Raw genomic sequence first — 12109 nt, 5'->3', positions numbered from 1 at the left:
AAATACTTTCATGTCAACAAAATGTTGACATCCTGTCGACATTCAGTCGACAATTCAAACAAATAACAATTACACAAATTTATCGACATACAGTCGACATTCAGTCGACAATACAACCTAACAATCAACAAGTTCATTTAATCGACATACCATCGACATACTGTCGACAAGTCGTCGACAATATAGGGCATAAATACTCTTAAAATACCAGTCGACATCCTATCGACATACAAGCGATATCCTATCGACATACAAATTACAGTAACATTCAAACAGACACTCAATCTATCGACATCCTATCGACAACCTATCGACATGTCATCGACAACCCTGTAATTTACACAGATTTCATTGAAACACTACAATCTACAACCTAAAGATCACAAATGCTACACAAAATCCACTAATCTCAACAACATGCAATAATTGGCATCCAAATCTATGAAAAATGTATTTTTTTCTCAAAACATAAACATTACCTTTTAATGATCACGGGTGGTGGTGGCGACGGGTACTGCTCGTGGTGGCGATGGCCTCTGTTCGGTGTCGACGATCACGGGTGGTGGTGGCGGCGACGTTTTGTGGTGGTCCGTGGTGGTTCGTGGTGGTTCGTGGTGGTCACTGGGTCGTGGTGGTGGTCCGTGGTGGTTCGTGGTTGGGTCGGGGTCGTGGGTGGATGGCCGGAGTGGGTCGGGGACGTGGGTGGATGGCCGGAGTGGGTCGTGATGTTGGGTCGATGTCGAAGAGGGATAGGGAACGACAGAGAGAGAGATGGAACGACAGAGAGAGAGAGAGAGAGAGAGAGAGAGAGAGAGAGAGAGAGAGAGAGAGAGAGAGAGAGAGAGAGAGAGAGAGAGAGAGAGAGTGAAAGAGAGGGAAAGACGGAAAGAGAGTGTGAATAGGAAAATTAAATTTGAGGGGTATTTTGGGTACAAATGAGTAATAGTGGAATTAATTTGTATAAATTAGTGGAGGGTATATATTTTGAAATGGGGTATTTTATTAGGGTCAAAAATTGAAATTTCCCTTTTAAATAGGCTAAGATGCAAAATGGTCTTAAAACTAAGTTAGTAAATATCTCCTTTTTAAAAAAAAAATTAAAAAAATGGCCAAATAAAATAAAATTAGCTAAATACATTTACTACATTTTATTTTTGTAAAAATATATATAATAGTTAAATTAAGTTATATAATTTTTTTAGTATTGCATTTTATTATATTGTAACAAAAATAAATTAATATATTAGATCGTTAAATATACAAAACAATATTTGATATATTGTATCATTGAAAATTAATATATCGTAATAATAAAATTATCTATCATAAAGAAATCATAGCAACATTAAATTACTACTCAAAATATATATATATCACGCTAACAAAATTATATATACTACTATTAAAATATGTATACATACCAAAAAATTTATATATAATAAAATCGAAACTAAATATCATCTTAAATAAATGTTATATTATAGACAACAAAAAACCATATATACCTACAATAAAAAATAAAATAAAATAATATAATATTATTAAAAAAAAATTATATACCATATTAACAAAATTATATATCACATTTATATGTAATAACATAAAATCTAAACATGCATGATCTAAAATAAAATGATATACTATATAATAAAACGTATATACCATATAACAAAACGCATATACTTTACAATAGAAATATAAAGGACGCTAATAAAATTATATATTATGTCAATAAAAGTACAATAAAAAATAGACTTTAAATATTATTAAAAAAATAAAAAACCATATAACAAAAAAATACATAGATCATTTACTAAAATATATAATAATAATAATAATAATAATAATAATAATAATAATAATAATAATAATAATAATAATAAGGCTAATTAGCAATTTTTCCTTCTGTACTTTGACATATACCAAATCATGCCCCCTGAATTTTTTCGGCCGTTAAAAATTCACCCTGAACTATTGAGATTATTAGATTTAAGGACTTTTGTCTAATTTCATTCAATTTTACTGTTTCAGTGATTTTTTATGTGTTAAACCATGCTCCCCAGACTTTGATATCTACCAAATCATGCCCCTCAAATTTTGATATGTACTAAATCATGCCCCCTGAACTTTCATTCATGTTAGAATTTTTTTACTAAAATTAGATAAAAGTCCTTAAATTTAACAATTTTAATAGTTCAGGGAGAATGTTTAACATCCAAAAAAGTTCAAGGGGCATGATTTAGTACATGTCAAAGTTCAGGAGGAAAAATTGCTAATTAACCTAATAATAATAATAATAATAATAATAATAATAATAATAATAATAATAATAATAATAATAATAATAAAATAGTACTAATGTATATGTAGGATACTTCTGCTGTATACAGGTCAATTTTGTGCGTATATGATAAGAACAATTTGTGGACTGTAGATCATTAAGACTTTATGATATATTGGATAAGTAGAATGTAGATAATTACATCAGAATTTTTTTGGGTTGAGATGCAAAATAACTCTAAATTTGAAAATTAAGTTAGTAAATGTTCCCTTTTTAAAAAAAATTAAAAAAAATGGCCAAATATAATAAGTTAGCTAATAAGAATTATAAAAATATATTTATCACATATTTTTTTAAGAAAAAATATATAATAATAAAATTAAGTTATATATAATTTTTTTAGTACTGTATATTATTATATTGTAACAAAAATAAATAAATATATTAGATCACTAAATATATACAGCAGTATTTGATATATCGTAGTACTGAAAATCAATATACCTTAGTAATAAAACTATATACCACAAAAAATTATAATAATACTAAATTAATACTCAAAATAGATATATCATGCTAACAAAATTATATATACTACCATTAAAATATGAATACATACCAAAAAATTTATATATAATAAAATAGAAATTAAATATCATCTTAAATAAATGATATACTATAGACAACAAAAACTATATACCATACAAGAAAATGTATATACCTACAATAAAAATTAAATTAAAATAATATAATATTATTTAAAAAAATTATATATTATATTAACAAAATTATATATCACATTTATCTATAATAAATAAAAACTAAACATGCATTATCTAAAATAAAATAATATACTATACAATAAAATTTATATACCATATAATAGAAAATATATACCTTACAATAGAAATATATATAATAATAACAATAAATAAAAATAAAAATATATAGAATGCTAATAAAATTGTATATCATGTCAACAAAAGTACAACAGAAAATAGAACTTAAATATTATTTAAAAAAAATTATATACCGTATAACAAAAAATACATATGTCATTCACTAAAACATATATACAAAAAATAATAATAATAAAAATATATATTACTAATATATATATGTATACTATACTAACAAATTATATACCACAATTAAAATATACATACCATGATAACAAAATTATATACTACCATTGTATATAATAAAATAAAAACTAATTAAATATTATTTAACATAAATAATCATACAATCAAAATAAATAAAAATAATAATTAAATATATGTAGCATGCCAATAAAATTATATACATACATTAAAATATTTTTATTATACTAATAAAATTATATACCACTATTATACATATCATAATAAAATATAAATATCATCTAAAAATAATAATATACCATACAACAAAATAGAAATATAACGTACGACACAATCTATATACCAACAACCACAACAACTCATAAAAAATTAGAAAATCGACATAACTTTTAAATAAAAAAGATTTTAACAAAACTAATATAGATATACCATGATCTTTAAATAATTTGCTTCTAATTCTAAAAAAAAAAAAAATTAACAATTTGGAAATGAGGACATTTACTAACATAGTCCTATGATTTAGGGTCATTTGCTATAATTTTTTAAAATGAGGACATATACTAACATAGTCCTAAGATTTGGGGTCATTTACTATAATTTCCCAATTTTTTTTCCTGATACATGTAGATAAAGCTTCTTTGCAAGCAGTAACGTATGTAAAGTCCTTTTTTGGCAAGTTAGATGAGAAAATATTTTTCTTTTATGGTAAGATTGTTTTGCATTCATACCCGATTTTCTTACCTTGTTTATTCAGTTTTAGTTACTCTTTTCTATGTTAGGAAAGATGCACTTTTTAGCTGAACTTTCCTTTGTTTGGAAACTTCTTGTAGGAGAAGCAATTCTCTTATGGAAAGTTGGTTTTTTAAGGAAACTTTGATTATTGCCTTTTCCTTATTAAATTTGATTGTATCTTGATACAATCAGAATATATAATCTGTTTATGGCAGGAATCAAGACTTAATAGAGAATCGGACCCGATTATAGCAAGTTTTTTTTTTCTGGTCTGATCTGTTGCGTCAGCATCCGAATCTGATATTGCAGATCGTGTTTTTCTTAGGAAAGTTTTGTACAGGTGTAGATTCGATCTTGTGGTTGTCTCTAGGATTTCTATGTTCTATAAATAGGACCTAGAGAGCAGCCATTCGAATCAGCTCTTCCATTATTCATTTTTTGCACTTATCTTATTTGAGAGAAGAGAGTTTCTTTGTTGTGTGAGAGCCTAGTTGTTCATCTAGGTTCTAGTATTCTATATATCTGTTCTTACTCTGTCCTAGAGTTTGTGAAGAACGACTTGATTGAACAAGAGATTGGTCTTCGGGAGAAGACTTGATAAAACCTTACTTCGGGAGGAAGTAAGCACTTTGGTCTTCAGGAGAAGACTTGTTGAAGCCTTACTTCGGGAGGAAGTAAGCACTCACACTTCAAAGACGAAGGGAGTTCGGGCTTGAAGGTGTTTCAGAAGTCAGATTCATAAAGTGGATTACAAAGGATTGCGGCAATACTTTAGAGGGAGTCTAAACTTGTTTAAGTCAATTGTCTTTGTAATTTTGATACTTTATTAATTGATTTCATTCTCTGGGTGTGGCCCCATGGACTAGGAGTGTTCGGGGGAACACTGATACCACGTACAAATCTCTTGTGTCAAGTTATTTAAATTTCTGTAAATATTTTTATATTCTACCTGTTCTGTTTTGTCATTGAAAAACTGGTTTCTGCAGTAACAGAATTGCATTCTGCTTTTGCAGACTTATACAGTTTTATATTTTCATATATATTATTGACATTTGCAAAAACTCAGTTTTTCAACGTAAAATGAGAAAGTTGTTTTTATAACAAACTAGGAAATTAAACCGCGCTTCGCGCGGTATTATCCAACTTTTCTAATCTTTTTATTTATATATATTTTATATTTATTAAGTGATATAATTTAAAATATAATATTTTGATGTATGTATTACAAACAAAGTAATAGTATTGAAATTAGACACATAATTTTCTATTTTTATGATATATAGAAATATGGCAATTCTGTGACAAATATTAAAAACTATGGAACTAAAAAAGAAATTGCATGTGTTTTTTAATAAAATAAATGAAAAAAAGAATAACATTTCTAAATTTAATAAAATGGGCTTGTGATTGATTATGTAGTTATTTTTAAGAGACTATTTTGACTTTTTTTTCTTTTTTAGGAAGAAATAATTTAACTAATACTATGAAAATTTTACATTTTATTTTGTGGTGTCAGTGGAATGAGAAAGCCTCACAAATGAATAAAAATAGAATGAAAATCATATAAAATGCAACATAATTTCTTTTGTGCTTTTCTTTATATAAATATATAGATACAGATTTTTCTTAGCGTTTAACACACTTTTCTTAATACTGAGATTATGACAAAATAATAAATAAAAAATTATAACTAATTAAGCAAGATTAGATTATATAATAAAAATATTTTATTCAAACACCATATGTGAAGGTTAAAAAAACTAATTTTATTATAAGTAAAAGTGAAGATTATTAGACTTTATTTATACTATATAGTATAACACCCAACATGATTCTTAAATAATGTGAGATTATTTTTAAAGCATGCATCATCAAACTTTCTTCATAAAATGAGAAAGTCTCACAAATGGGTAAAAATAGAATGAAAATCATATAAAATGCCACATAATTTCTTTTGTGCTTTCCTTTATATAAATATATAGATGCTTCGTGCACGTGTCCATTTTTGCCATTCAAAGGGTAAATAATTACTATTTTCTCATTCTTCTCCATTTTCTTTCTCTTCTTCTTTGAGTAGTGAAAATTTTGCATATATATTGCAGTTAGATATTTTCTTTTCAAACGGAACTATCAACAGTTTGATTCAAAAATAAAATTGAAATTGAAATTTACATGTATATTGCAATTAGATATTTTCTTCTAGCAGAAAAAAAAACAATTTGATTCAAAAATAAATTGAAATTCATGACTGAAAATAATAGTATATGAGCTTATTAAAATCAGACTCCTGAGTCTATTAGGATAAATAGACTGTAATTTATTATTAATTATTAAGTATATGGAATATTAATAGCCATATTTAATATTTTCCTGTTGTATCTTATTGTTTGTATATGTAGAGTGCTTTATTAAGAGTTAGTTAATTTTCTATTAGGAAGTTAGTTAGCTGGATCCTTTTCTGTTAGAGTCTTCACCGACTCACCTGGTCTATATATAGACCTTACTCTTCTATTCTAAGCTTTAGTTCTATAACAAGTAAAACAGATACATTTTTCTCTGTTATACTCTATTTCTCATATGGTATCAGAAGAAATCTTGCCCACTGCTTCCATGGCAAGACCTTCAACTCGCTCCTAAGATGGCGGTCCTCCATCCACGGTCGACAATTCTGCAGCTGAGATCACGTCCGACTCCATCGTTGCTACTAATCTAACCTCTGTTACTACTCATCGCAGAAATCATGCTTCCAGACTTCCATCTAATTCGAATCTAGAGGCAGTTCAACCTCAAGATCTATCCCCCATCTTCAATGATCTTTCCCCTACTGCTCCTCACTTCCAATCGATTCGTCCTGTCAACGACGATATCTCCATTCCTTTCTTTCTGAGTACAGGCAATCATCCCGGATTGATTCTTGTCTCCAACGTCCTCAACGGAAGCAACTACCAGTCCTGGAAAAGAGGCATCACGATGGCTTTGGCTGCCAAAAAGAAGATTTCCTTCATTGATGGCTCCCTTCCTCGGACAGAAATCGATAATCCCTCTCTTAATTCTTGGCTTATATGCAATAACATGGTTATGTCATGGCTTGTCAATTCGGTTTCTCAAGAAATCGCCCAAAGTATCATGTACTTTGATTTAGCCACCGATATGTGGAATGATCTTGCTGAAAGATTCAATGAAGGAAATGGCCCTCGAATCTTTCAGCTACAAACACAACTTACCCGATTACAACAAGGTGAACAATCGGTTTCCTCCTTCTTCACCAAAATGAAATCCCTTTGGGATGAGTTGAAGGAATTTCAACCAATCACCACTTCCATCTAACTCTATTTTTTTTTTTACTAATCAGCATTGTCACATTTTTCAATTAGCTAAAAAAAAAAGATTGCCATTTATTTCCAATCACAATTTTGCAAAAAAACATCTTTGACTTAGTTCATATGGACATTTGGAGTCCCTTTCATATCATAAGCATAGAAGGATATAAGAACTTTTTAACCATAGTAGACGACAAAAGCCGTTTCACTTGGATATACATGTTGAAAAATAAATCTAATGTTCAAAATATTATCCCCAATTTGTTTTAATATGGTTTGCACTCAATTTTCTACCAATATTAAAGCCATTAGATCCGACAACGCTAAAGAATTAAAATTACATGCCTTTTATGCCTCTAAAGGTATTACGCATTACCATTCTTGTGTGGAAAGACCACAACAAAATTCTGTCGTTGAACGAGAACATCAACACATTTCAAATGTAGCTCGAGCACTAGGATTTCAGTCCAACTCACCTCTAGTTTTTTGGCCATTCATAGTGCAAACTGCCACATACCTTCTCAATAGGACCCCTTCCACCTTATTCAAAGGCTTAACCTCTCATGAACTGTTATATAACACAACTCCTAACTATAATCATTTGAGAAGTTTTAGGTGCCTAGCTAATGGCTCCACTCTTCTCTCCAAAAGACACAAGTTCACACCAAGAAGTAGAGCCTCTATCTTCATTAGTTATCCACATGGCATGAAGGCTTATATGCTTCTTGACATTGAGACTAAACAAATTTACATCTCACGGGATGTTGTGTTTTATGAACACATTTTTCCTTTTTTCTCATCCACATCCCCATCTGAGATCGACACTATATTTCCCCAACTTGTACTCCCTACTGTCTCAACTATCCAACAAAAATCAGCAGCCAAACCTGTTCATCATGGTTCAATGGCTCCTCAACAAGATTTTTCTCATGCTTCATCATCCCAAGATCACAATAAACATCCTGCACAACAGCTTCCTGCTGCAATCCCTCAACACCAGCAGTTTTCTACTGCATCTTCCCCCAAACCAGCAGCTTCTTGCTGCAAATTCACAAAATCAGCAACTTCCTGCTGCTCCAAATCAGTAGCTTCCTGCTGCAATCTCCCCAGATCCGCAGCCCCCTGCTGCTAAATCTCATGACCTGCTGCAGCCTGTTGTAAATCATCAGCATGAATAGGTCCCTGCTGTTGCACCTCATGCCCAGCAGATGACTGGTGCCTTGCCCCAAAACTAGCAACTTCCTACTACCTATATTCAGCAACAGCAGCCTCAACCTGCTAAATCCATTTCTTGCTGCACTAATAAAAAAACCAGAATACTTAAAAGACTTAATATGTCACACAACGTCTACAACACATCCTATTGAACCATTTCTATCCTACATCAAGTTACACCCTCAGTTTTGAGCTACAGTCTTAGCAGCATACTCACAAGTTGAGCCAAAAACGTATGCTGAGGCATCACTCTTTCAGCACTGGCTTCAGGCTATGGATAATGAAACCCAAGCTCTCGAAAAAAAAAATAAAACTTGGGTCATCACCAAATTCCCCCTGGCCGAAAGGCCATTGGGTGCAAATGGATTTATAAAGTCAAATATAACCAACATGGTGATGTTGACAGATTTAAATCTCGTCTTGTCGCCAAAGGTTTCAACCAAAGGCAAAGCATTGATTTCTCTCAAACTTATGCTCCAGTTGCCAGGTTCAATACTTTCAAAATCTTCTTGGCTCTTGCAACAATCCACAATTGGCATATCCATCAATTAGACATAAATAATGCTTTCCTTCATGGGGATTTCTATGAAGAAGTTTACATGCAAATCCCCCGGGATATAAAGCCCCTCCCAACTCTGTTTGTAAACTAAACAAGAACATATATGGCCTTAAATAAGCTTCTCGACAATGGTACTTGTTGCTCCAAAATTCGCCCAAAATACGTGGACCAGTCAAGAGGGGACACGTGGATCAGATAACTTGGAAAGAGTTGCTAAGTCTTTTTATGCCACCAGGAAAGCGCTATTAACATGGGTCCCGGAGGAGACACCCGGAGTACAAGTTACTCCCGGAAGCTAGTATAGCGTGAAGGCCCTCCGGGATGTGTCAGATCTCTCCCGAGAAATCAAGTCGCATTTAATGCTGCATGGGAGGAAGCGTGTTGGGACTGTAACACGCAATAAAGTCTGACGGCACAACCCCCAAACAGCAGTGCTGCAGTAATGATCATTTAAGTCTAGCGACGGCTATTCTGTGAAGAGTCACGTCAATCATAAGACAAAAAGGACATTCTCCATAAAAGCCCTACAACACCTAGGGATTTGACCATGCATCACCCATGGTATATTCATCGGAAATATCCAACTTTATGGATACTTACAGACACATGTGTAAGAACAATTCTAGGGATTACCCCACCAAAACACTATAAATACCCCCTCAAAGCTCATTCAAGGGGGTCGGAGAATCTTGGTTGCAAAAGAGCAAGAAGAGAAAAAAGACTCACCAAGAACATTCTCTGTATTTAAGAGAAAAACATTCTCTCAAGTGTAGAATCTGTATTAAACACATCCATTAATAGCAGTGGCTCGTGGACTAAGGCTCATTAACGCCCCAACCACGTAAAAAGTCTTCATCTCGCTTTCTTACAGCTCCTTATTATAATTATATTTTAACAGTTGCCGAAAACCTCGGTCAACATTTTGGTGCTTTCATTGAGAGCTGAGGAAAGCTGCTTCGCAACAAGCATTTAACTTCACGATAATGGTGGAGACAAGAGCTACACGTCATCCTCGCCCTCTAGAAGACGCTCAAGATCCCAATGAGGAAGATGTAGCCTCAAGGGCAGCAGAGGAGTCCGAGGAAGAAGTTCTAGATGAAAACCACGAGGAACACCTCGACGAGTACGCTTATGATGATGGAAGCTACCAAGAGCTGGTGCTCCTCAGACAAAAAGCTATCGATCATGAAGCTGAGATCGAAACTCAGAAAGTGCAAAATCAAAAAATGCATGAAGCGATGCTAGCCATGCAGAAAGCCATGGAGGCAGCTGGCATTCACGTGCATCCTAAGGCGATGGCTGCTGGACTCGACGGGGAGCCAGCGACGTCTTCGCCTAATTCCCAGCAGCAAAGGCCTAAGGAACCTAGCCCTATAAGGCACCCTGCTGAGGGGAACCAAACAAAAAACCCTACTTCTGCCCCCGGTCGAAAGAAAAAGGCGCAGGATCCGCGTAAGGTCCGCTCAGATTTCCTTAAAGGGAAAGGTCCGCAGAGGGGCAAGCCCCAAAGAGGGAGTCTTGGCCCTCAGGATCGAGGGGACCGGAAAAGCGTTTCCGTGCACCAGGAACCAGGGGGTAGAGGAAGAGGAGGACAGAGATGTCCACCCATTGATCTGAGAAATCAAATCAATGGGAATCAAGGTGACCTCCGGGATCACCTTGACCAAAAAAGATACAGACCCGTAGTCTCCTCGGGTACTGTAAACGAAGGGATTATGGCAGAACTTGCCATCCTTCGAAAAGATATTGCCCGAGTCTCCCGGAGGCAGAAGGGAGATGACTCCGACTCGGACAGTGAGGACCGGGAGCCTTGTGCCAAGCATATCCTGGAGGCGGAGCTCCCTAAAAACTTCAAGATGCCCGAGATGGCGGCATATGCGGGAACTCCGACCCCAGTGATCACTTGTCACGATTCAACCGAGTCATGACAGTCATGCGGGTCAGCAATGACGCCAAATGCCTATGCTTCCCCCTCACTCTGAGCGGATCGGCAGAGGAATGGTTCAAGAAATTGGAACCAGGATCGGTAGGATGTTGGAACAAACTCCAAACCAACTTCCGGAGACAATTTGTCGCCGCCAGGAAGGTCAACTTGGAGGTTAGTGCCTTGACCAACATCAAGCAACTGCCCACCGAGACCTTGAAAAATTACATCAAGAGGTTCCGAGAGGAAGCCTCGAAGACCAAGAAGGTCGACGACGGACAACAGCTTGCGCTTCTCCAAGCAGGAATCCGCACCGGGACTCCCTTCTGGAACGAATTACAGCAAGAAGGCGCTGCTAGCCTTCAGGACTTCCATAAGCGAGTCCAAAAATATATTAACCTCGAAGAAGCCCAGATCGTGGCTTACGAAGGCTATTATCCCACCGGGATAGCAGGATACATGCCAGGAGTGTCGCCCTCGGGTACTGTCCCGACCGCGACCCCTCCGGTAAGTGGCATACAGTTTTCTGCTACTCCCGGATACAGCCAGGGCCAAGCTTTGCCCCCGGCATCTTCCCATTACGGCAACCCATCCGGGGTGAATGGACGGGCTCCTTCACAGGCTGCCCCGACTGCTAGCTTAACAGGCCCTACCCAGGGGTCAAAAAGCAAAAGGTCCTCCAAGGGCAGCACCCGAACGGGAGAGAAGCGCCAAAAGAAGGGGTACACACCCCAATATACCCAGTACACAGAGCTCACGGACTCTCAGGAACGTGTCTATTTTGCCACAAGGCAGAATACGCACTACCGGAGACCCCAGCCATTGTACAGAGACAGCTCCCGGAGAGATCCGAGTAAAAGGTGCGAGTACCACAACGACATTGGCCACAGCACCAATGAGTGTAAGAATCTCAAAGATGAGATTGAGAATCTGATCCGTTTGGGCCACCTCTATGAGTGGATCAAAAATAGGTTG

The 12109-nt window shown here is 34.8% G+C and overlaps 1 protein-coding gene across 1 annotated transcript; it reads left to right on the top strand.

Moving 5' to 3' along the window:
* The first annotated feature begins 6022 nt into the window (after window positions 1-6022).
* LOC133033137 (uncharacterized) lies at window positions 6023-7443 on the top strand. The gene is made up of 2 exons (XM_061107749.1): window positions 6023-6026; window positions 6791-7443. Exons 1-2 carry the CDS (start codon window positions 6023-6025, stop codon window positions 7441-7443), a joined length of 657 nt encoding a protein of 218 aa, XP_060963732.1.
* Window positions 7444-12109: the final 4666 nt, after the last annotated feature.

Source organism: Cannabis sativa, unplaced genomic scaffold, assembly GCF_029168945.1.
Source record: "Cannabis sativa cultivar Pink pepper isolate KNU-18-1 unplaced genomic scaffold, ASM2916894v1 Contig3, whole genome shotgun sequence".
NCBI classification, from domain to species: Eukaryota; Viridiplantae; Streptophyta; class Magnoliopsida; order Rosales; family Cannabaceae; genus Cannabis; species Cannabis sativa.
The sequence above is the reverse complement of the archived record's forward strand: the minus strand, read 5'-3'. Positions and strand labels throughout refer to the sequence as shown.